The 19,727-nt window shown below is 44.8% G+C and overlaps 3 protein-coding genes and 1 long non-coding RNA gene across 6 annotated transcripts; all 4 read left to right on the forward strand.

Moving 5' to 3' along the window:
* Nucleotides 1-4,495: 4,495 nt before the first annotated feature.
* Nucleotides 4,496-7,990, forward strand: LOC306932609 (uncharacterized protein). Its single transcript, XM_079514471.1, has 6 exons — nt 4,496-4,755; nt 5,335-5,474; nt 5,846-5,925; nt 6,054-6,182; nt 7,406-7,504; nt 7,788-7,990. Exons 1-6 carry the CDS (start codon nt 4,630-4,632, stop codon nt 7,817-7,819), a joined length of 606 nt encoding a protein of 201 aa, XP_079370597.1. The 5' UTR covers nt 4,496-4,629; the 3' UTR covers nt 7,820-7,990.
* Nucleotides 7,991-10,258: 2,268 nt separating this feature from the next.
* LOC306931874 (saxitoxin and tetrodotoxin-binding protein 2-like) lies at nt 10,259-13,583 on the forward strand. Its single transcript, XM_079513533.1, has 6 exons — nt 10,259-10,509; nt 11,054-11,193; nt 11,752-11,831; nt 11,967-12,095; nt 13,001-13,099; nt 13,389-13,583. The coding sequence occupies exons 1-6, from the start codon at nt 10,384-10,386 to the stop codon at nt 13,418-13,420; spliced, it is 606 nt and encodes a 201-aa protein (XP_079369659.1). The 5' UTR covers nt 10,259-10,383; the 3' UTR covers nt 13,421-13,583.
* Nucleotides 13,584-15,155: 1,572 nt separating this feature from the next.
* LOC306932119 (uncharacterized protein) lies at nt 15,156-16,620 on the forward strand (the record flags this gene model as incomplete). Its single annotated transcript, XM_079513821.1, has 3 exons — nt 15,156-15,416; nt 16,046-16,185; nt 16,533-16,620. Exons 1-3 carry the CDS (start codon nt 15,291-15,293, stop codon nt 16,618-16,620), a joined length of 354 nt encoding a protein of 117 aa, XP_079369947.1. The 5' UTR covers nt 15,156-15,290.
* Nucleotides 16,621-16,770: 150 nt separating this feature from the next.
* Nucleotides 16,771-18,591, forward strand: LOC306932731. Of its 3 annotated transcripts, none has more exons than XR_013791149.1 (3): nt 16,771-16,863; nt 18,006-18,104; nt 18,388-18,591. It is a non-coding gene; the product is annotated as an uncharacterized lncRNA (long non-coding RNA). The 3 variants fall into 3 exon arrangements; XR_013791150.1 differs by lacking the exon at nt 16,771-16,863 and adding an exon at nt 17,280-17,393; XR_013791151.1 differs by lacking the exon at nt 16,771-16,863 and adding an exon at nt 17,280-17,317.
* Nucleotides 18,592-19,727: the final 1,136 nt, after the last annotated feature.

Here is a 19,727-nt window from a genome sequence, read left to right on the forward strand (position 1 = left end):
ACGTAATCGTGGAGAACGCTTACGTAGACGACATTTTTCTATCTCACAACTGCCCCCAGAGGCTGGAGAAGGTACTGGCGGGGGTTAAAACCATTCTGGCTACCGGGGGGTTTCACCTAAAGCCCTGGGTACGGTCAGGCCAAAGTGGGAGGGAAGGAGATGGAGAAATGAAACCAGAGACTATGTTGTTTCCGAATCAGATGAGAGAGGAGGACAATAAGGCTCTGGGGGTTGGTTACCATGTGAAGGAGGACAGCCTCTTCATCATGGTTGCCATAAACTTTTCCGCCAGAAAAAAGAAAGTGCGGAGCGAGGAAAACCTTGCTCTGGAGGAGGTGGCGGAGAAGACGCCAGATCCTCTGACTCGGCGTATGTTGCTGAGTCAAGTAGCGGGGCTGTATGATCCCATTGGCCTTGTGACGCCTCTGAAACAGAAAGGCGTTATTCTAGTCAGGAGGGCGTTCCAAGAGGCGGGGTCATTGACCAAAGACACTTGGGATCAACCGTTGTCTAGTGATCTCCGCGTGAAAGCGGTTGAACTTTTTGAGGAATACGCAAAGCTGAGTGCGATCACGTTCCCCAGGTGTATCACTCCGCCCGGATGGGTGGGGGAGCCCTGGGGCATCACCTTCTCCGACGGGAGCTCAGAGTCCTACGGAGCGGTGCTCTACCTGCGGTGGGAAACTGCTAGCGGGGTGGAGACTCGTCTGGTGGAGTCAAAAGCCAAGTTGGCTCCTCTAGACCAAAAGGGTGATGCAGTGAAAGCTGAAATCTGCGGTGCTGTCTTTGCCGCACGACTGAAAGGGTACGTGCTGAAGCATAGCAGGCTGACAATCGAGAAGTGGTATCACTTTGTCGACAGCCAGACAGTGCTGGGTGCCATTCAAAGGGACAGTTATGGGTTCCAAACGTTCTTCGCTAATAGGGTTGGGGAAATCCAGAAGGCGGGGCCTGTGACTGACTGGTGGTGGGTTCCCGGGGTGGAAAATGTAGCTGATCTAGTCACGAGGGGGGGTTCTCCTGAGCAATTAGACAGTGATTCCCTGTGGCAAAAGGGACCAGAGTTCCTAGCCAGACCAGTCGACCAATGGCCTATGAAGTCTGCTGCTGAGGTGGCTGCTTCATCGCGGGAAATCGTGAGTACATTGCAGAGAAAAGTGTTCAAAATGAAAGCATTCTCTGCTGCTGTTACTAGATCCCAAACTAAGAACCAGGGGTCCGCGCCACTGCCAGACAGTGGCGGGTCCTCACCAGTCAGTGGCAGATCTTCACCAGACAATGGGGGGTCTCCAGCGGTCAGCAGGGGTCCTTCACCAGTCAGTGATGGGGGTTCTGTGGCAGCATCTAATGACGAAACTGAACAGCTGTGGGGGTCAGGCCTTGTGAACCAAATGGACTTGGCTAGATGCAGCACACTGGCAAAACTCTGCGGGGCAGTTGGCTACGTCCGCAGAGTGTTGCACGGCCACGGAGGCTTATTCAAGTCCGGCAGTCGTGTACAGTGGGGGGCGGTGCTCTCTGTCGGAGAGCGGGACACAGCATTTAAGGAGCTGTGCCTTGCCGCCCAAGAGGGAATTTCTTTCCCGACAACGACACTAAACCGTCTTGTAGTTAGTAAGAACGACAAGACAGGTCTCTTGCTATGCCGAGGCCGGGTTCAGACCGTTGACCAAGAAAGCCAGGGCGTGCCCATCATTCCTTACGAGGCACGACTCAGCACACTACTGTGTGAGGAGGCCCATCGTGCAAACCACGAGGGCGTGGCTGGGACACTCCTGCGAGTCAGGAAGAAAGCCTGGGTGGTTCAGGGGCCAAGGGTCGCACGTAAGGTGATCGACTCTTGCCTGTTTTGTCGCAAACGGGGGGCTAAGCTATCCAGTCAAGTGATGGCTAATCTTCCTACAGTGCGCACAAGTCCAGCAGCTCCGTTCGAGTACACAACGCTGGATTTGTTCGGTCCTTACACTGTCAGGGGCACTGTGAAGCGACGCATTAAGAGAAAAGTCTGGGGCGTGGTCTTCAGTTGCATGGCCTCACGGGCTGTCCATGCAGACCTAGTTGAGGACTTGTCTACAGAAGGCTTTCTGCAGACCTACCAGCGATTCACTGCTCTGAGAGGCCATCCAAAAAAGTTGTGGTCTGATCAGGGTACGAACTTTGTTGGCGCGAGACCAGCATTGGAGGATCTATACAAGTTCCTAGGGGACATTGACAAGGAGCAGATCCAGCAAAGAGCAGCAGTTGCAGGGACCGACTGGGCATGGGAGTTTAGCCCAGCGGACTCACCGCATCGGAACGGGGCGGCCGAAGCTGCCGTCCATGTTCTGAAAAGGGCGTTGAGCAGCGTCGGCGACACCGATGATCTGTCGGCGTTGGAGTTCCAGACTCTACTCTACCTTGCTGCTAACCTGGCCAACGAAAGACCCATCGGAGCCAGAACTCAAGTCGACGAGGATTCCGTGGACATCATCACTCCCAACTCTCTGCTGTTGGGGCGGGCAGGGCCCAGGGGAGACATCCTGGGCTTTGACTTCCCTAGCTACCCGTACAGTCGTCTTCGGGCGGTCCAGCGCGAGGTGGACAAGTTCTGGAAGCGGTGGAGCCAGTTGGCGGGCCCTCATCTCTTCATCCGAGAGAAATGGCACGTTCCAGCACGGAATGTGGCCGTCGGCGACCTGGTGTGGGTCGCGGACCAGAATGCTCTACGAGGTCGATTCCGGATGGGTCGTGTCGTGGAGGTGAATCCAGATAACCAGGGTGTCGTCAGGGACGTAAAGGTGCGGACATGTCCAAGTCTGCCCATCAGTTTCAGGGACGTAAAGGTGCGGACATGTCCAAGTCTGCCCATCAGTTGGTCGCAGGTGGTGAAAGACGTGGTGGCATGGCCATCCGTCATCCTCCATCGTGATGTGCGGCGGCTGGTTGTCCTAATCCCGGTTGAAGATCAGTAAATTAGACTAGAAAGTCCTCTTGAGAAATACCCTAACGAACTCTTCCATATGCATGCTGCGCGAGTAAGACTAGTCAGTGGGTGTTTACTTGAGGCAGCTGGGTGATGGGGCATACTTGTCACTCAGTAAGGAGCAAAGCGGTGGTGCCTACCTCCTACAGTCAGATTGAGATCAAAATTAATTCAGTGCATGAAAGTAAACTAGGTTTATTATTTCATAAGTTCAGCTGGTGAGTGCCATCCGGAGGCGTTCATCGATTAGAAGCATGATTGATATACTTATTTTTTATTTTTGTTTGAATGTTTTTGTTTGCAAATGATTGTGGGGAATCTATTTAGCCTACTGGGTTTATTTCAAACCGTAGCCTAAAAGTGGGAGGTGTCGAGTTTATTCCGTGAGTGGGATCATTATAATATTAAGTGCCGGCCCAGCTTATATTTGTAACTTCATGTTGTGTCATTTATGTATAGAATGTTGGTGCTATTATGAAGTTCACTGCCTATACAGTAAATACTCTGTGTTATATAAGAACAGAGATCCTCTTATCAACCAATTACAGTATGTCTCAGGGATGTAGATATTAATACAGCTAATTGGGGGGTAAATGTGTTACCAAATGTGTTACCAATACTAGATACCAGGAATGCGAGGTCTTACTACATGGTATGGGGATAGGAAGTGTCGGGTGACAGAGGAAGGGGCGAGCTATACCAGGGGGCACGATGTGTTCGTTCATTCTTACAGAAACAATGTAGCAAACGGGATGACGCGTTTAAGTAAGTCCTTTTAATGTGTTATATGTTCGTTAAATGCTCTAAATTCAGTCATAAATGATGCATCTATGCAGTCGCTATATCTGTGAATTAATAGTATGTATCTTGTGTTTCCCTTGTGTTCGCAGTTATTACCTAAACGCCACAGTCTCAGATTCCTTTGTTGTAATGATCATCAATGCTATTAGATCTAACACGGGCCAGACAAGGCAAATAAGGCTTTATACTGTACACAAGTTTAGTAGAAGTATGTTTGTACGTGTGTGAGTGTGTTATGAGATAATAGTAATAAAATGGCCAAAATCAAGTGATTGTTTACGGGCATTATTGCAACGTCGAGGCTATGTATGTTTGAGTAATATAAATGTTACAAGTGGTGTGTGTTAAATCACAGTTACCAGACCTGTTTGTTATAACCCCTTTGCGGAGGGTTTGAATCAGTAATTAAGCAAAGCTATGAAACAGCAAAGTTTAGTTATATCCGTACAGTGTGTGTGTGTGTGTGTGTGTGTGTGTGTGTGTGTGTGTGTGTGTGTGTGTGTGTGTGTGTGTGTGTGTGTGTGTGTGTGTGTGTGTGTGTGTTGTGCAATCGTCCTGGGAGAGGGGCTGTGAGAGTGTGTGTGTGTGTGTGTGTGTGTGTGTGCTGTGCAATCATCCTGGGAGAGGGGCTGTGCGTGTGTGCGTGCGTGCGTGCGTGTGTGTGTGGTTGTGGTTGAGTCGTGGGCCGGCCCACTGTTGCATAATATCTCCTCCTCCCCCAACTTTTGGTCAGTGTCGTAGAGTTGCCTATAGCTGTTCTGACATTAGCGCCACCGGTGCCAGTGTGTCTGTTTGTATCTGTGACGTTATATTGCAACTACTACCAGTTTGTCTGTGTGTCTTTGTGTCTGTGTGTGTGAGAGACCATGGCTGCTGCATGGCTGGTTGCGGTTGCCACCCTGCTTGCCCTCCATGCCACGCTGGGTTCCACCCAGTCCCAGGACCACTGCAAGAATCTGTTGAAACCCCTGGTGTTGGACAACAATAGCCCTGTGAGTACTGATGATGATGATGATGATGATGATGATGATGATGATGATGATGATGATCTATACACACATCCACACCAGTGTTAAGTACTCAAATGTTTGACTTAAGTAAAAGTATCAGAAATACTGATCTGTTACAACTTACAAGTAGAAGACAATTTAGTGAAACAAAATAAAAGCTATACTATAATCTACAAGCTCACAGTCGCAGAGCAGCTTTTTTCAGCATGCAACCGAGTGTGGAATTCAAATAGGCATAATGACAGCATCCGTGCGTGCGTGCGTGCGTGCGTGCGTGCGTGCGTGGTTAATTGAGTTGTGGTGGTCAGTGGTATACTGTAAACTATTTTCGTCAGTGCCTTACTCATTATCCCTAAACTTCTTTGCCTTTCTTATTTTCAAAAACATTTTACCTATAAGTAACCAATCTACAAGATTACAACGCGACGATGTAGATCAGCTAGTTGAACAATTAAAAAAAAAGAAAAAGAAGAAGGCATAATAAGGGATAAGGGGGTCCTTTGACTCCAACTAAATAAAAATGTGCTGTCAAAATGAACAGTGGTGTTTGTGTGGGTGCAGATCTTCGGTAAATGGGTGCTGAATGTCGCAGTGTCGGACCAGCCCAGCCTGATCAATGAGCTGGCCATAGTGAAGAGCTCCTGGATAGAACTGGCTGCGTCTGCTGGCAGAGTTCTGACCGTCCGTTGGGCCGACCGACTGTGAGAGACGCACGCACGCACGCACGCACGCACGCACGCACGCACGCACGCACGCACGCACGCACGCACGCACGCACGCACGCACATGACACACACATACACACATTTAACATCTTTTTGTTTTTATGCCTTAGGCCTTAGCTCTCGGCTTGGACATTCCTGTAATCTGCAGGCCTCTCACAACTGATTTATTGACATTACCGAGGCTTCCAAATATGAACACAAGAAGTTTACATTTGTAACCAAGCTGTATAAATTAAAATATTGTGATTATCGTGAGCGTTTCATTTAACACAATAAACGAAAATCACTAATTCATCTTTGTCTTATTAGGATATCATTAAATAATAATTTACATTTGTTGTTTGTAGGAAGCAGGAGAACCACGAGGACCAGTGTATGCAGGGTGTGGCCCACGGAAGTTTCTGCGAAACCTCCAGTCACACCACGTGTATGTAGCCTAATACAATGCTATAATTTACTAATATACTGTAAAATATAGTATAAACCTCCAATCACTACATGTGTGTGTTAATGTGTGTTGTCTACAGTTAATCTCATGTTGGTGTGTGTCCACAGTCAACATCAACGGCCAGACAACCACCCACGAGGGGACGTACTACGAGACGTGTGCTGACTGCATGCTGACACTGTCCACTATCCTGCTGCCTGACGGACAGCCCAAGGGACGCTACATGTTCTTCTGGAGTGAGTGCGGCACACCTCTATATGATTAGGATTATAGATGATGGAGAGACAGAGGGACGCTACCTGTTCCTCTGGAGTGAGTGACACACACCTCTATATGATTAGGATTATAGATGATGGAGAGACAGAGGGACGCTACATGTTCTTCTGGAGTGAGTGACACACACCTCTATATGATTAGGATTATAGATGATGGAGAGACAGAGGGACGCTACATGTTCTTCTGGAGTGAGTGCGGCACACCTCTATATGATTAGGATTATAGATGATGGAGAGACAGAGGGACGCTACATGTTCCTCTGGAGTGAGTGACACACACCTCTATATGATTAGGATTATAGATGATGGAGAGACAGAGGGACGCTACCTGTTCCTCTGGAGTGAGTGACACACACCTCTATATGATTAGGATTATAGATGATGGAGAGACAGGGACGCTACCTGTTCCTCTGGAGTGAGTGACACACACCTCTATATGATTAGGATTATAGATGATGGAGAGACAGAGGGACGCTACCTGTTCCTCTGGAGTGAGTGCGGCACACCTCTATATGATTAGGATTATAGATGATGGAGAGACAGAGGGACGCTACATGTTCCTCTGGAGTGAGTGACACACACCTCTATACCAGTAAGACGCCCTGAGGGCAAGGAGCTAAAACTACAGGTCTGGAAATGCCCATATGGACCTTTTTTAATTATAAAAAAAAGAAAGAAATTATTGACATTTTCGGGCCAGGTAGGGTGTAATGTGTGCTAATTAGTAGGGCCAGGCGGGGCCTTGGACCAGCCCAGTTATCGCCCAGTTACGGCCCAGGTAGGGCCGGGCAGCTGCAGGTACAGTATCAGTCAAAAGGGAGACATCGAAGATGAAGGACGGGTGGGGATGGATCAACATACGGAATGTCAGAACAGGTCAGCTCTGTATATGGAGATCTAAGTGTTTGAGGTTATCGGTCATATGTAGATTATATGATCCACTCTTTTGATGAGGACAGTGTCGTGTTCTTCATATATGGAGACGGCCATATATGGAGCGGGTTACGACTCACGAGGCGTGACTGACAGACTTTATGTCAGACTGACTGACATGAAGTGTGACTGACATGAAATGCAAGTTCATAGTAAATGATTAGGTTTATAGATGAATATGATGGAGAGACCAAGGGATGGTACCTAAATCTCTCTCTCTTCTTCCTCCTCCTCTCTTCGATTCTTTGCAGCACGAACAGGACAACTAGATGCCCCTTTGCTGGAGAGGTTTAAGCAACAAGCCGGGTGTCTGAATATGCATCCTGAATATCACATTGGAGGGGTCTCAGGTCAGACTCAATATACACTTGGCGTAACATTTAATGGATACCCGGAAACACATTTTTGCTCAAGATATATTTTGACCAAACAAAATATATTTTTTTAAATTTTGAATAGCCTAATTATTATTTTAGATGTGTGACACACCTTTACATTAAATTACAAAAAAAACATGAAACATTTATTTATTTAAGTATTTGACTATTGTGAACGTTTATTTGCAAAATAGTTCAACATTTTGTTTCACTGTTATTTATTTTTATTTAATTCTAAATGTATATATTTTTTTAGACTTGTGTCCGGATGAAAGGGCGGCAGCATAGCCAGCGGAGAACCCAGAGCACACGCCCACCAAGCCGACTAACCAATAAGCCATGTTTTACTACAGTATCATGAAATTTAACTTTTCCTTAGTTTTGGATAATTCTTTGGGCTCTGTGATGGTGTCCCTCCTTTCAAACAAAAAGGAAAATAAATGTGAACATTTATTTTTTTGTCCTGTGTCTTGTTATTTTTTTCTTCTTAAATGTGCTACTCAAACGAGCTGTCTTTGTTTTGTTTTTCTTCTTCTTTATTTTGTGCACTGCACTACAAAACCAAGAAGTAAATAAGAAAATATATTTATTTTTAGCTCTTTATTTGTGACAATAAAGACATTTATTGTCTTTATTGTCGGGTGGAAACCTTCATATGATAATTTGCCAAATATACACAGCATAACATTTGGGAAGGCTTTGGACATCCCATCCACGCAGTGGTGGAAAGTATAACATTTACTCAAGTGCAAGAGGTACTTTTACTTTGAGTTTTTCCAATTTCCAATTATTTTACTTCTACTGCACTACTAATGTGCTTTTTACAATAATTTTAAAACTGTAGTTACTACTGTAGTTCATTGGTTCTCAAAGTGGGGTTGGGGGACCCCCAGGGGTCCTTGAGGGGGTTCCAGGGGGTCCCCAGCTAAATTAAAGTTTGGAACCAAATGGACCCTTATGGGTATAACTCTGAGAGTGTACAAATGGAACTAAATCGAGTTAAATTAACATTGATTTTAAAATATAAATTGGGGTCTCAGATATAGAAATGCTATTAAATGGGGGTCCGTAAACTAATGCATGTCAAACTGAGGGTCCTTGAAATTATACGGGTTGAGAATCACTGCTACCTGTCGTAAAATTCTTGAAAAATTGTGTAAAAATGGTGTAAAAATCTTCTCTTTTGTGGGTCCCTGGCATATCTCTTCAAATGGGGGTCCGTGGGCTAATTTGTGTCAATTTGGGGGTCATGAAACCACTGCTGTAGTCGACCGGGGTCCCCCATGGCTCTGTACTAGGTCCGCTAGTATAGTAGAGATATTACACGAGAGGGTGTTCTTTATCGTCATTAATACACGCCTGCGGTGCCGTAGCAACTCGCCCTGCGGACCGAAAGGCATCGCAGCAGTGCATTAATGACGATAAAGAACACCCTTGAGTGTATTATTGCAATTATACAATAGTTACCCTTAAAACTAAGATAATCGCGTCGTAGTGACAGATGTAGCCACTACGACCACAAATGTCCCAAGAAACTATAGCTTTTTTTTGATTGATTGAAGAACTTATTAACAGTTTGCAGAATTACAGTACATTTCAAGCACAAACTCAATACAAAGGCTGTTAACTGTGAGTGGACGACCCAATTAAGCATTACACTTGTTTCCAATAGGGTCCACCATGTTCAAATCATCAAAACATTTAGAGACGTACAAATAGACACTTCTATAGACAGAACAGGAATTCATCATAAAGGAGGTAAAAAGGGTAAAAGGGAAAAGAAACATATACAGTGAGGGGAAAAAAAGGTGTGGGCGGTGGGGGGGATTCACGTTCAGCTCCGTTAATTTGTTTGTTTTCCTTGGAGGAGCTGCGTTGGGTCCCCAAGTCGGCTCCGTGGCCGTACCTTGAGTTGGCTGTGTGGCCGTGACCGTCTCTTGTGTTGTCCTTGCGTTGGGTCCCCAAGTTGGCTCAGTGGCCATACCTTGAGTTGGCTGTGTGGCCGCGACCGTCTCTTGTGTTGTCCTTGCGTTCGTGTTTGAGGGATTCCGATTTTACAGGGGCCAGTTTCGAATTGCAGCCGTCCGTAGGTGCCCTTTGAGAGCGGTTTTGAAAGAGTCAAGGGATTCGCATGTCTTAATGACAGTTGGTAGGGCGTAATGACAGTTGGTAGTAGCTAGTCACCACTCGGTGACTAGCTAGCCTAGTCACCGAGTCTGCTGCGCTCTGGGAGAAAAACACATACAGCTGAAATCTTTGTTTTGAGTAGGTGTTCCTTTGCGCTGGTTTAAGGAATGGCTAGAAGATGTGTGTGTGTGTGTGTGTGTGTGTGTGTGTGTGTGTGTGTGTGTGTGTGTGTGTGTGTGTGTGTGTGTGTGTGTGTGTGTGTGTGTGTGTGTGTGTGTGTGTGTGTGTGTGTGTGTGTGTGTGTGCTGTGCAATCGTCCTGGGAGAGGGGCTGTGAGAGTGTGTGTGTGTGTGCTGTGCAATCATCCTGGGAGAGGGGCTGTGTGTGTGTGTGTGTGTGTGTGTGTGTGTGTGTGTGTGTGTGTGTGTGTGTGTGTGTGTGTGTGTGTGTGTGTGTGTGTGTGTGTGTGTGTGTGTGTGTGTGTGTGTGTGTGTGTGTGTGTGTGTGCGTGCGTGCGTGCGTGTGGTTGTGGTTGAGTCGTGGCCCCGCCCACTGTTGCATAAACTCTCCTCCTCCCACAACTTTTGGTCAGTGTCGTAGAGTTGCCTATAGCTGTTCTGACATTAGCGCCACCGGTGCCAGTGTGTCTGTTTGTATCTGTGACGTTATATTGCAACTACTACCAGTTTGTCTGTGTGTCTTTGTGTCTGTGTGTGTGAGAGACCATGGCTGCTGCATGGCTGGTTGCGGTTGCCACCCTGCTTGCCCTCCATGCCACGCTGGGTTCCACCCAGTCCCAGGACCACTGCAAGAATCTGTTGAAACCCCTGGTGTTGGACAACAATAGTCCCGTGAGTACTGATGATGATGATGATGATGATGATGATGATGATGATGATGATGATGATGATGATGATGATGATGATGATGGTGATCTATACATACATCCACACCAGTGTTAAGTACTCAAATGTTTGACTTAAGTAAAAGTATCAGAAATACTGATCTGTTACAACTTACAAGTAGAAGACAATTTAGTGAAACTACTATAATCTACAAGCTCACAGTCGCAGTGCAGCTATTTTCAACATGCAACCGAGTGTGGAATTCAAATAAGGCATAATGACAGCATCCGTGCGTGCGTGCGTGCGTGCGTGCGTGCGTGCGTGCGTGCGTGCGTGCGTGCGTTGCCTTTCTTTTACATTTTCAAAAACATTTTACCTATAAGTAACCAATCTACAAGATTACAAAGCGACGATGTAGATCAGCTAGTTGAACAATTAAAAAAAAAGAAAAAGAAGAAGTTTAGGGATAATAAGGGATAAGGGGGTCATTTGTCTCCAACTAAATAAAAATGTGCTGTCAAAATGAACAGTGGTGTTTGTGTGGGTGCAGATCTTCGGTAAATGGGTGCTGAATGTCGCAGTGTCGGACCAGCCCAGCCTGACCAATGAGCTGGCCATGCTGAAGAGCTCCTGGATAGAACTGGCTGCGTCTGCTGGCAGAGTTCTGACCGTCCGTTGGGCCGACCGGCTGTGAGAGACGCACGCACGCACGCACGCACGCACGCACGCACGCACGCACGCACGCACGCACGCACGCACGCACGCACACGACACACACACACACACACATACACACATTTAACATCTTTTTTTTTTGTTCACAGTCAAACTTCACATTAAACAAGAAATTGTTGAACACAAACAATAGTAGATGCACATACTTGGAAAAGTCAAGTTTTTCAGGATACAGATCACGGCTACAGGAAGTATCGCCTCCTCATATATGGCGGCTGCCAATTATCTGAATTATCTTAATTACACTGAACAGAATTTTGCCAATTGATGCCTTAGGCCTTAGCTCTCGGCTTGGACATTCCTGTAATCTGCAGGCCTCTCACAACTGATTTATTGACATTACCGAGGCTTCCAAATATGAACACAAGAAGTTTACATATGTAACCAAGCTGTATAAATTAAAATATTGTGATTATCGTGAGCGTTTTATTTAACACAATAAATGAAAATCACTAATTAATCTTTGTCTTATTAGGATATCATTTAATAATCATTTACATTTGTTGTTTGTAGGAAGCAGGAGAACTACGAGGACCAGTGCATGCAGGGTGTGGCCCACGGAAGTTTCTGCGAAACCTCCAGTCACACCACGTGTATGTAGCCTACTGTCTAATACAATGCTATCATTTACTAATATACTGTAAAATATAGTATAAACCTCCAATCACTACGTGTGTGTGTTAATGTGTGTTGTCTACAGTTAATCTCATGTTGGTGTGTGTCCACAGTCAACATCATGGGCCAGACAACCACCCACGAGGGGACGTACTACGAGACGTGTGCTGACTGCATGCTGACACTGTCCACTAGCCTGCTGCCTGACGGACAGCCCAAGGGACGCTACATGTTCTTCTGGAGTGAGTGCGGCACACCTTTATATGACTAGCATTATAGATGATGGAGAGACAGAGGGACGCTACATGTTCCTCTGGAGTGAGTGACACACACCTCTATATGATTAGGATTATAGATGATGGAGAGACAGAGGGACGCTACCTGTTCCTCTGGAGTGAGTGCGGCACACCTCTATATGATTAGGATTATAGATGATGGAGAGACAGAGAGACGCTACCTGTTCCTCTGGAGTGAGTGCGGCATACCTCCTATATGATTAGGATTATAGATGATGGAGAGACAGAGGGACGCTACCTGTTCCTCTGGAGTGAGTGACACACACCTCTATACCAGTAAGACGCCCTGAGGGCAAGGAGCTAAAACAACAGGTCTGGAAATGCCCATATGGACCTTTTTTAATTATAAAAAAAATAAAGAAATTATTGACATTTTCGGGCCAGGTAGGGTGTAAAATGTGTGCTAATTAGTAGGGCCAGGCGGGGCCAGTTATCGCCCAGTTACGGCCCAGGTAGGGCCGGGCAGCTGCAGGTATCAGTCAAAAGGGAGACATCGAAGATGAAGGACGGGTGGGGATGGATCAACATACGGAATGTCAGAACAGGTCAGCTCCGTATGGAGATCTAAGTGTTTGAGGTTATCGGTCATATGCAGATTATATGATCCACTCTTTTGATGAGGACAGTGTCGTGATCTTCATATATGGAGACGGCCATATATGGAGCGGGTTACGACTCACGAGGCGTGACTGACAGACTTTATGTCAGACTGACTGACATGAAGTGTGACTGACATGAAATGCAAGTTCATAGTAAATGATTAGGTTTATAGATGAATATGATGGAGAGACCAAGGGAAGGTACCTAAATCTCTCTCTCTTCTTCCTCCTCCTCTCTTCGATTCTTTGCAGCACGAACAGGACAACTAGATGCCCCTTTGCTGGAGAGGTTTAAGCAACAAGCCGGGTGTCTGAATATGCATCCTGAATATCACATTGGAGGGGTCTCAGGTCAGACTCAATATACACTTGGCGTAACATTTAATAGATACCCGGAAACACATTTTTGCTCAAGATATATTTTGACCAAACGAAATATATTTTTTTAAATTTTGAATAGCCTAATTATTATTTTAGATGTGTGACACACCTTTACATTAAATTACAAAACAAACATGAAACATTTATTTATTTATTTAAGTATTTGACTATTGTGAACGTTTATTTGCAAAATAGTTCAACATTTTGTTTCACTGTTATTTATTTTTATTTAATTCTAAATGTATACTTTTTTTTTTAGACTTGTGTCCGGATGAAAGGGCGGCAGCATAGCCAGCGGAGAACCCAGAGCACACGCCCACCAAGCCGACTAACCAATAAGCCATTTTTTACTACAGTATCATGAAATGTAACTTTTCCTTAGTTTTGGGTAATTCTTTGGGCTCTGTGATGGTGTCCCTCCTTTCAAACAAAAAGGAAAATAAATGTGAACATTATTTTTTTGTCCTGTGTCTTGTTATTTTTTTCTTCTTAAATGTGCTACTCAAACGAGCTGTCTTTGTTTTGTTTTTCTTCTTCTTTATTTTGTGCACTGCACTACAAAACCAAGAAGTAAATAAGAAAATATGTTTATTTTTAGCTCTTTATTTGTAACAATAAAGACATTTATTGTCTTTATTGTCGGGTGGAAACCTTCATATGATAATTTGCCAAATATACACAGCATAACATTTGGGAAGGCTTTGGACATCCCATCCACGCAGTGGTGGAAAGTATAACATTTACTCAAGTGCAAGAGGTACTTTTACTTTGAGTTTTTCCAATTTCCAATTATTTTACTTCTACTGCACTACTAATGTGCTTTTTACAATAATTTGAAAACTGTAGTTACTACTGTAGTTCATTGGTTCTCAAAGTGGGGTTGGGGGACCCCCAGGGGTCCTTTAGGGGGTTCCCGGGGGTCCCCAGCTAAATTAAAGTTTGGAACCAAATGGACCCTTATGGGTATAACTCTGAGAGTGTACAAATGGAACTAAATCGAGTTAAATTAACATTGATTTTAAAATATAAATTGGGGTCTCAGATATAGAAAGGCTATTAAATGGGGGTCCGTAAACTAATGCATGTCAAACTGAGGGTCCTTGAAATTATACGGGTTGAGAATCACTGCTACCTGTCGTAAAATTCTTGAAAAATTGTGTAAAAATGGTGTAAAAATCTTCTCTTTTGTGGGTCCCTGGCATATCTCTTCAAATGGGGGTCCGTGGGCTAATTTGTGTCAATTTGGGGGTCATGAAACCACTGCTGTAGTCGACCGGGGTCCCCCATGGCTCTGTACTAGGTCCGCTAGTATAGTAGAGATATTACACGAGAGGGTGTTCTTTATCGTCATTAATACACGCCTGCGGTGCCGTAGCAACTCGCCCTGCGGACCGAAAGGCATCGCAGCAGTGCATTAATGACGATAAAGAACACCCTTGAGTGTATTATTGCAATTATACAATAGTTACCCTTAAAACTAAGATAATCGCGTTGTAGTGACAGATGTAGCCACTACGACCACAAATGTCCCAAGAAACTATAGCTAGCCTAGTCACCGAGTCTGCTGCGCTCTGGGAGAAAAACACATACAGCTGAAATCTTTGTTTTGAGTAGGTGTTCCTTTGCGCTGGTTTAAGGAATGGCTAGAAGATGTGTGTGTGTGTGTGTGTGTGTGTGTGTGTGTGTGTGTGTGTGTGTGTGTGTGTGTGTGTGTGTGTGTGTGTGTGTGTGTGTGTGTGTGTGTGTGTGTGCTGTGCAATCGTCCTGGGAGAGGGGCTGTGAGAGTGTGTGTGTGTGTGCTGTGCAATCATCCTGGGAGAGGGGCTGTGTGTGTGTGTGTGTGTGTGTGTGTGTGTGTGTGTGTGTGCGTGCGTGCGTGCGTGCGTGCGTGCGTGCGTGCGTGCGTGCGTGCGTGCGTGCGTGCGTGCGTGCGTGCGTGCGTGGTTGTGGTTGTGGTTGTGGTTGAGGTTGAGTCGTGGCCCGGCCCACTGTTGCATAATCTCTCCTCCTCCCACAACTTTTGGTCAGTGTCGTAGAGTTGCCTATAGCTGTTCTGACATTAGCGCCACCGGTGCCAGTGTGTCTGTTTGTATCTGTGACGTTATATTGCAACTACTACCAGTTTGTCTGTGTGTCTTTGTGTCTGTGTGTGTGAGAGACCATGGCTGCTGCATGGCTGGTTGCGGTTGCCACCCTGCTTGCCCTCCATGCCACGCTGGGTTCCACCCAGTCCCAGGACCACTGCAAGAATCTGTTGAAACCCCTGGTGTTGGACAACAATAGCCCCGTGAGTACTGAAGATGATGATGATGATGATGATGATGATAATGATGATGATGATGATGATGATGATGATGATGATGATGATGATGGTGATCTATACACACATCCACACCAGTGTTAAGTACTCAAATGTTTGACTTAAGTAAAAGTATCAGAAATACTGATCTGTTACAACTTACAAGTAGAAGACAATTTAGTGAAACAAAATAAAAGCTATACTATAATCTACAAGCTCACAGTCGCAGTGCAGCTTCTTTCAGCATGCAACCGAGTGTGGAATTCAAATAAGGCATAATGACAGCATCCGTGCGTGCGTGCGTGCGTGCGTGCGTGCGTGTGTGCGTGCGTGCGTGGTTAATTGAGTTGTGGTGGTCAGTGGTATACTGTAAACTATTTTCGTCAGTGCCTTACTCATTATCCCTAAACTTCTTTGCCTTTCTTTTATATTTTCAAAAACATTTTACCTATAAGTAACTACAAGATTACAAAGCGACGATGTAGATCAGCTAGTTGAACAATTAAAAAAAAAGAAAAAGAAGAAGTTTAGGCATAATAAGGGATAAGGGGGTCCTTTGACTCCAACTAAATAAAAATGTGCTGTCAAAATGAACAGTGGTGTTTGTGTGGGTGCAGATCTTCGGTAAATGGGTGCTGAATGTCGCAGTGTCGGACCAGCCCAGCCTGATCAATGAGCTGGCCATAGTGAAGAGCTCCTGGATAGAACTGGCTGCGTCTTCTGGCAGAGTTCTGACCGTCCGTTGGGCCGACCGACTGTGAGAGACGCACGCACGCACGCACGCACGCACGCACGCACGCACGCACGCACGCACGCACATGACACACACATACACACATTTAACATCTTTTTTTTTTTATGCCTTAGGCCTTAGCTCTCGGCTTGGACATTCCTGTAATCTGCAGGCCTCTCACAACTGATTTATTGACATTACCGAGGCTTCCAAATATGAACACAAGAAGTTTACATTTGTAACCAAGCTGTATAAATTAAAATATTGTGATTATCGTGAGCGTTTCATTTAACACAATAAACGAAAATCACTAATTAATCTTTGTCTTATTAGGATATCATTAAATAATAATTTACATTTGTTGTTTGTAGGAAGCAGGAGAACCACGAGGACCAGTGTATGCAGGGTGTGGCCCACGGAAGTTTCTGCGAAACCTCCAGTCACACCACGTGTATGTAGCCTAATACAATGCTATCATTTACTAATATACTGTAAAATATAGTATAAACCTCCAATCACTACATGTGTGTGTTAATGTGTGTTGTCTACAGTTAATCTCATGTTGGTGTGTGTCCACAGTCAACGTCCAGACAACCACCCACGAGGGGACGTACTACGAGACGTGTGCTGACTGCATGCTGACACTGTCCACTATCCTGCTGCCTGACGGAAAGCCCAAGGGACGCTACATGTTCTTCTGGAGTGAGTGCGGCACACCTCTATATGATTAGGATTATAGATGATGGAGAGACAGAGGGACGCTACCTGTTCCTCTGGAGTGAGTGCGGCACACCTCTATATGATTAGGATTATAGATGATGGAGAGACAGAGGGACGCTACCTGTTCCTCTGGAGTGAGTGACACACACCTCTATATGATTAGGATTATAGATGATGGAGAGACAGAGGGACGCTACATGTTCTTCTGGAGTGAGTGACACACACCTCTATATGATTAGGATTATAGATGATGGAGAGACAGAGGGACGCTACCTGTTCCTCTGGAGTGAGTGACACACACCTCTATATGATTAGGATTATAGATGATGGAGAGACAGGGACGCTACCTGTTCCTCTGGAGTGAGTGACACACACCTCTATATGATTAGGATTATAGATGATGGAGAGACAGAGGGACGCTACCTGTTCCTCTGGAGTGAGTGCGGCACACCTCTATATGATTAGGATTATAGATGATGGAGAGACAGAGGGACGCTACATGTTCCTCTGGAGTGAGTGACACACACCTCTATACCAGTAAGACGCCCTGAGGGCAAGGAGCTAAAACTACAGGTCTGGAAATGCCCATATGGACCTTTTTTAATTATAAAAAAAAGGAAGAAATTATTGACATTTTCGGGCCAGGTAGGGTGTAATGTGTGCTAATTAGTAGGGCCAGGCGGGGCCTTGGACCAGCCCAGTTATCGCCCAGTTACGGCCCAGGTAGGGCCGGGCAGCTGCAGGTATCAGTCAAAAGGGAGACATCAAAGATGAAGGACGGGTGGGGATGGATCAACATACGGAATGTCAGAACAGGTCAGCTCCGTATATGGAGATCTAAGTGTTTGAGGTTATCGGTCATATGCAGATTATATGATCCACTCTTTTGATGAGGACAGTGTCGTGATCTTCATATATGGAGACGGCCATATATGGAGCGGGTTACGACTCACGAGGCGTGACTGACAGACTTTATGTCAGACTGACTGACATGAAGTGTGACTGACATGAAATACAAGTTCATAGTAAATGATTAGGTTTATAGATGAATATGATGGAGAGACCAAGGGATGGTACCTAAATCTCTCTCTCTTCTTCCTCGTCCTCTCTTCGATTCTTTGCAGCACGAACAGGACAACTAGATGCCCCTTTGCTGGAGAGGTTTAAGCAACAAGCCGGGTGTCTGAATATGCATCCTGAATATCACATTGGAGGGGTCTCAGGTCAGACTCAATATACACTTGGCGTAACATTGGATACCCGGAAACACATTTTTGCTCAAGATATATTTTGACCAAACGAAATATAATTTTTTAAATTTTGAATAGCCTAATTATTATTTTAGATGTGTGACACACCTTTACATTAAATTACAAAAAAAACATGAAACATTTATTTATTTATTTAAGTATTTGACTATTGTGAACGTTTATTTGCAAAATAGTTCAACATTTTGTTTCACTGTTATTTATTTTTATTTAATTCTAAATGTATATTTTTTTTTAGACTTGTGTCCGGATGAAAGGGCGGCAGCATAGCCAGCGGAGAACCCAGAGCACACGCCCACCAAGCCGACTAACCAATAAGCCATTTTTTACTACAGTATCATGAAATTTAACTTTTCCTTAGTTTTGGGTAATTCTTTGGGCTCTGTGATGGTGTCCCTCCTTTCAAACAAAAAGGAAAATAAATGTGAACATTTATTTTTTTGTCCTGTGTCTTGTTATTTTTTTCTTCTTAAATGTGCTACTCAAACGAGCTGTCTTTGTTTTGTTTTTCTTCTTCTTTATTTTGTGCACTGCACTACAAAACCAAGAAGTAGCTACTTACGGCCAAAATATATTTATTTTTAGTTCTTTATTTGTGTCTAAAAACATTTATTGTCTTTATTGTCGGGTGGAAACCTTCATATGATAATTTGCCAAATATACACAGCATAACATTTGGGAAGGCTTTGGACATCCCATCCACGCAGTGGTGGAAAGTATAACATTTACTCAAGTGCAAGAGGTACTTTTACTTTGAGTTTTTCCAATTTCCAATTATTTTACTTCTACTGCACTACTAATGTGCTTTTTACAATAATTTGAAAACTTTAGTTACTACTGTAGTTCATTGGTTCTCAAAGTGGGGTTGGGGGACCCCCAGGGGTCCTTGAGGGGGTTCCAGGGGGTCCCCAGCTAAATTAAAGTTTGGAACCAAATGGACCCTTATGGGTATAACTCTGAGAGTGTACAAATGGAACTAAATCGAGTTAAATTAACATTGATTTTAAAATATAAATTGGGGTCTCAGATATATAAATGCTATTAAATGGGGGTCCGTAAACTAATGCATGTCAAACTGAGGGTCCTTGAAATTATACGGGTTGAGAATCACTGTTACCTGTCGTAAAATTCTTGAAAAATTGTGTAAAAATGGTGTAAAAATCTTCTCTTTTGTGGGTCCCTGGCATATCTCTTCAAAATGGGGTCCGCGGGCTAATTAATTTGTGTCAATTTGGGGGTCATGAAACCACTGCTTTAGTCGACCGGGGTCCCCCATGGCTCTGTACTAGGTCCGCTAGTATATAGAGATATTACACGAGAGGGTGTTCTTTATCGTCATTAATACACGCCTGCGGTGCCGTAGCAACTCGCCCTGCGGACCGAAAGGCATCGCAGCAGTGCATTAATGACGATAAAGAACACCCTTGAGTGTATTATTGCAATTATACAATAGTTACCCTTAAAACTAAGATAATCGCGTTGTAGTGACAGATGTAGCCACTACGACCACAAATGTCCCAAGAAACTATAGCTAGCCTAGTCACCGAGTCTGCTGCGCTCTGGGAGAAAAACACAGCT

The sequence above is a fragment of the Electrona antarctica genome, assembly GCF_951216825.1.
Source record: "Electrona antarctica genome assembly, chromosome: 11".
Classification (NCBI taxonomy): Eukaryota; Metazoa; Chordata; class Actinopteri; order Myctophiformes; family Myctophidae; genus Electrona; species Electrona antarctica.

Bases quoted from the DNA above. Each gene is read 5' to 3' on its own strand.
- LOC306931874 (XM_079513533.1), top strand. From the start codon at position 10,384: ATGGCTGCTGCATGGCTGGTTGCGGTTGCCACCCTGCTTGCCCTCCAT. The intron at 12,096-13,000 runs GTGAGTGCGGCA...GATTCTTTGCAG, and splicing joins ACGCTACATGTTCTTCTGGA to CACGAACAGGACAACTAGAT. The intron at 13,100-13,388 runs GTCAGACTCAAT...TTTTTTTTTTAG, and splicing joins TCACATTGGAGGGGTCTCAG to ACTTGTGTCCGGATGAAAGG.
- LOC306932609 (XM_079514471.1), top strand. From the start codon at position 4,630: ATGGCTGCTGCATGGCTGGTTGCGGTTGCCACCCTGCTTGCCCTCCAT. The intron at 6,183-7,405 runs GTGAGTGCGGCA...GATTCTTTGCAG, and splicing joins ACGCTACATGTTCTTCTGGA to CACGAACAGGACAACTAGAT. The intron at 7,505-7,787 runs GTCAGACTCAAT...ATATTTTTTTAG, and splicing joins TCACATTGGAGGGGTCTCAG to ACTTGTGTCCGGATGAAAGG.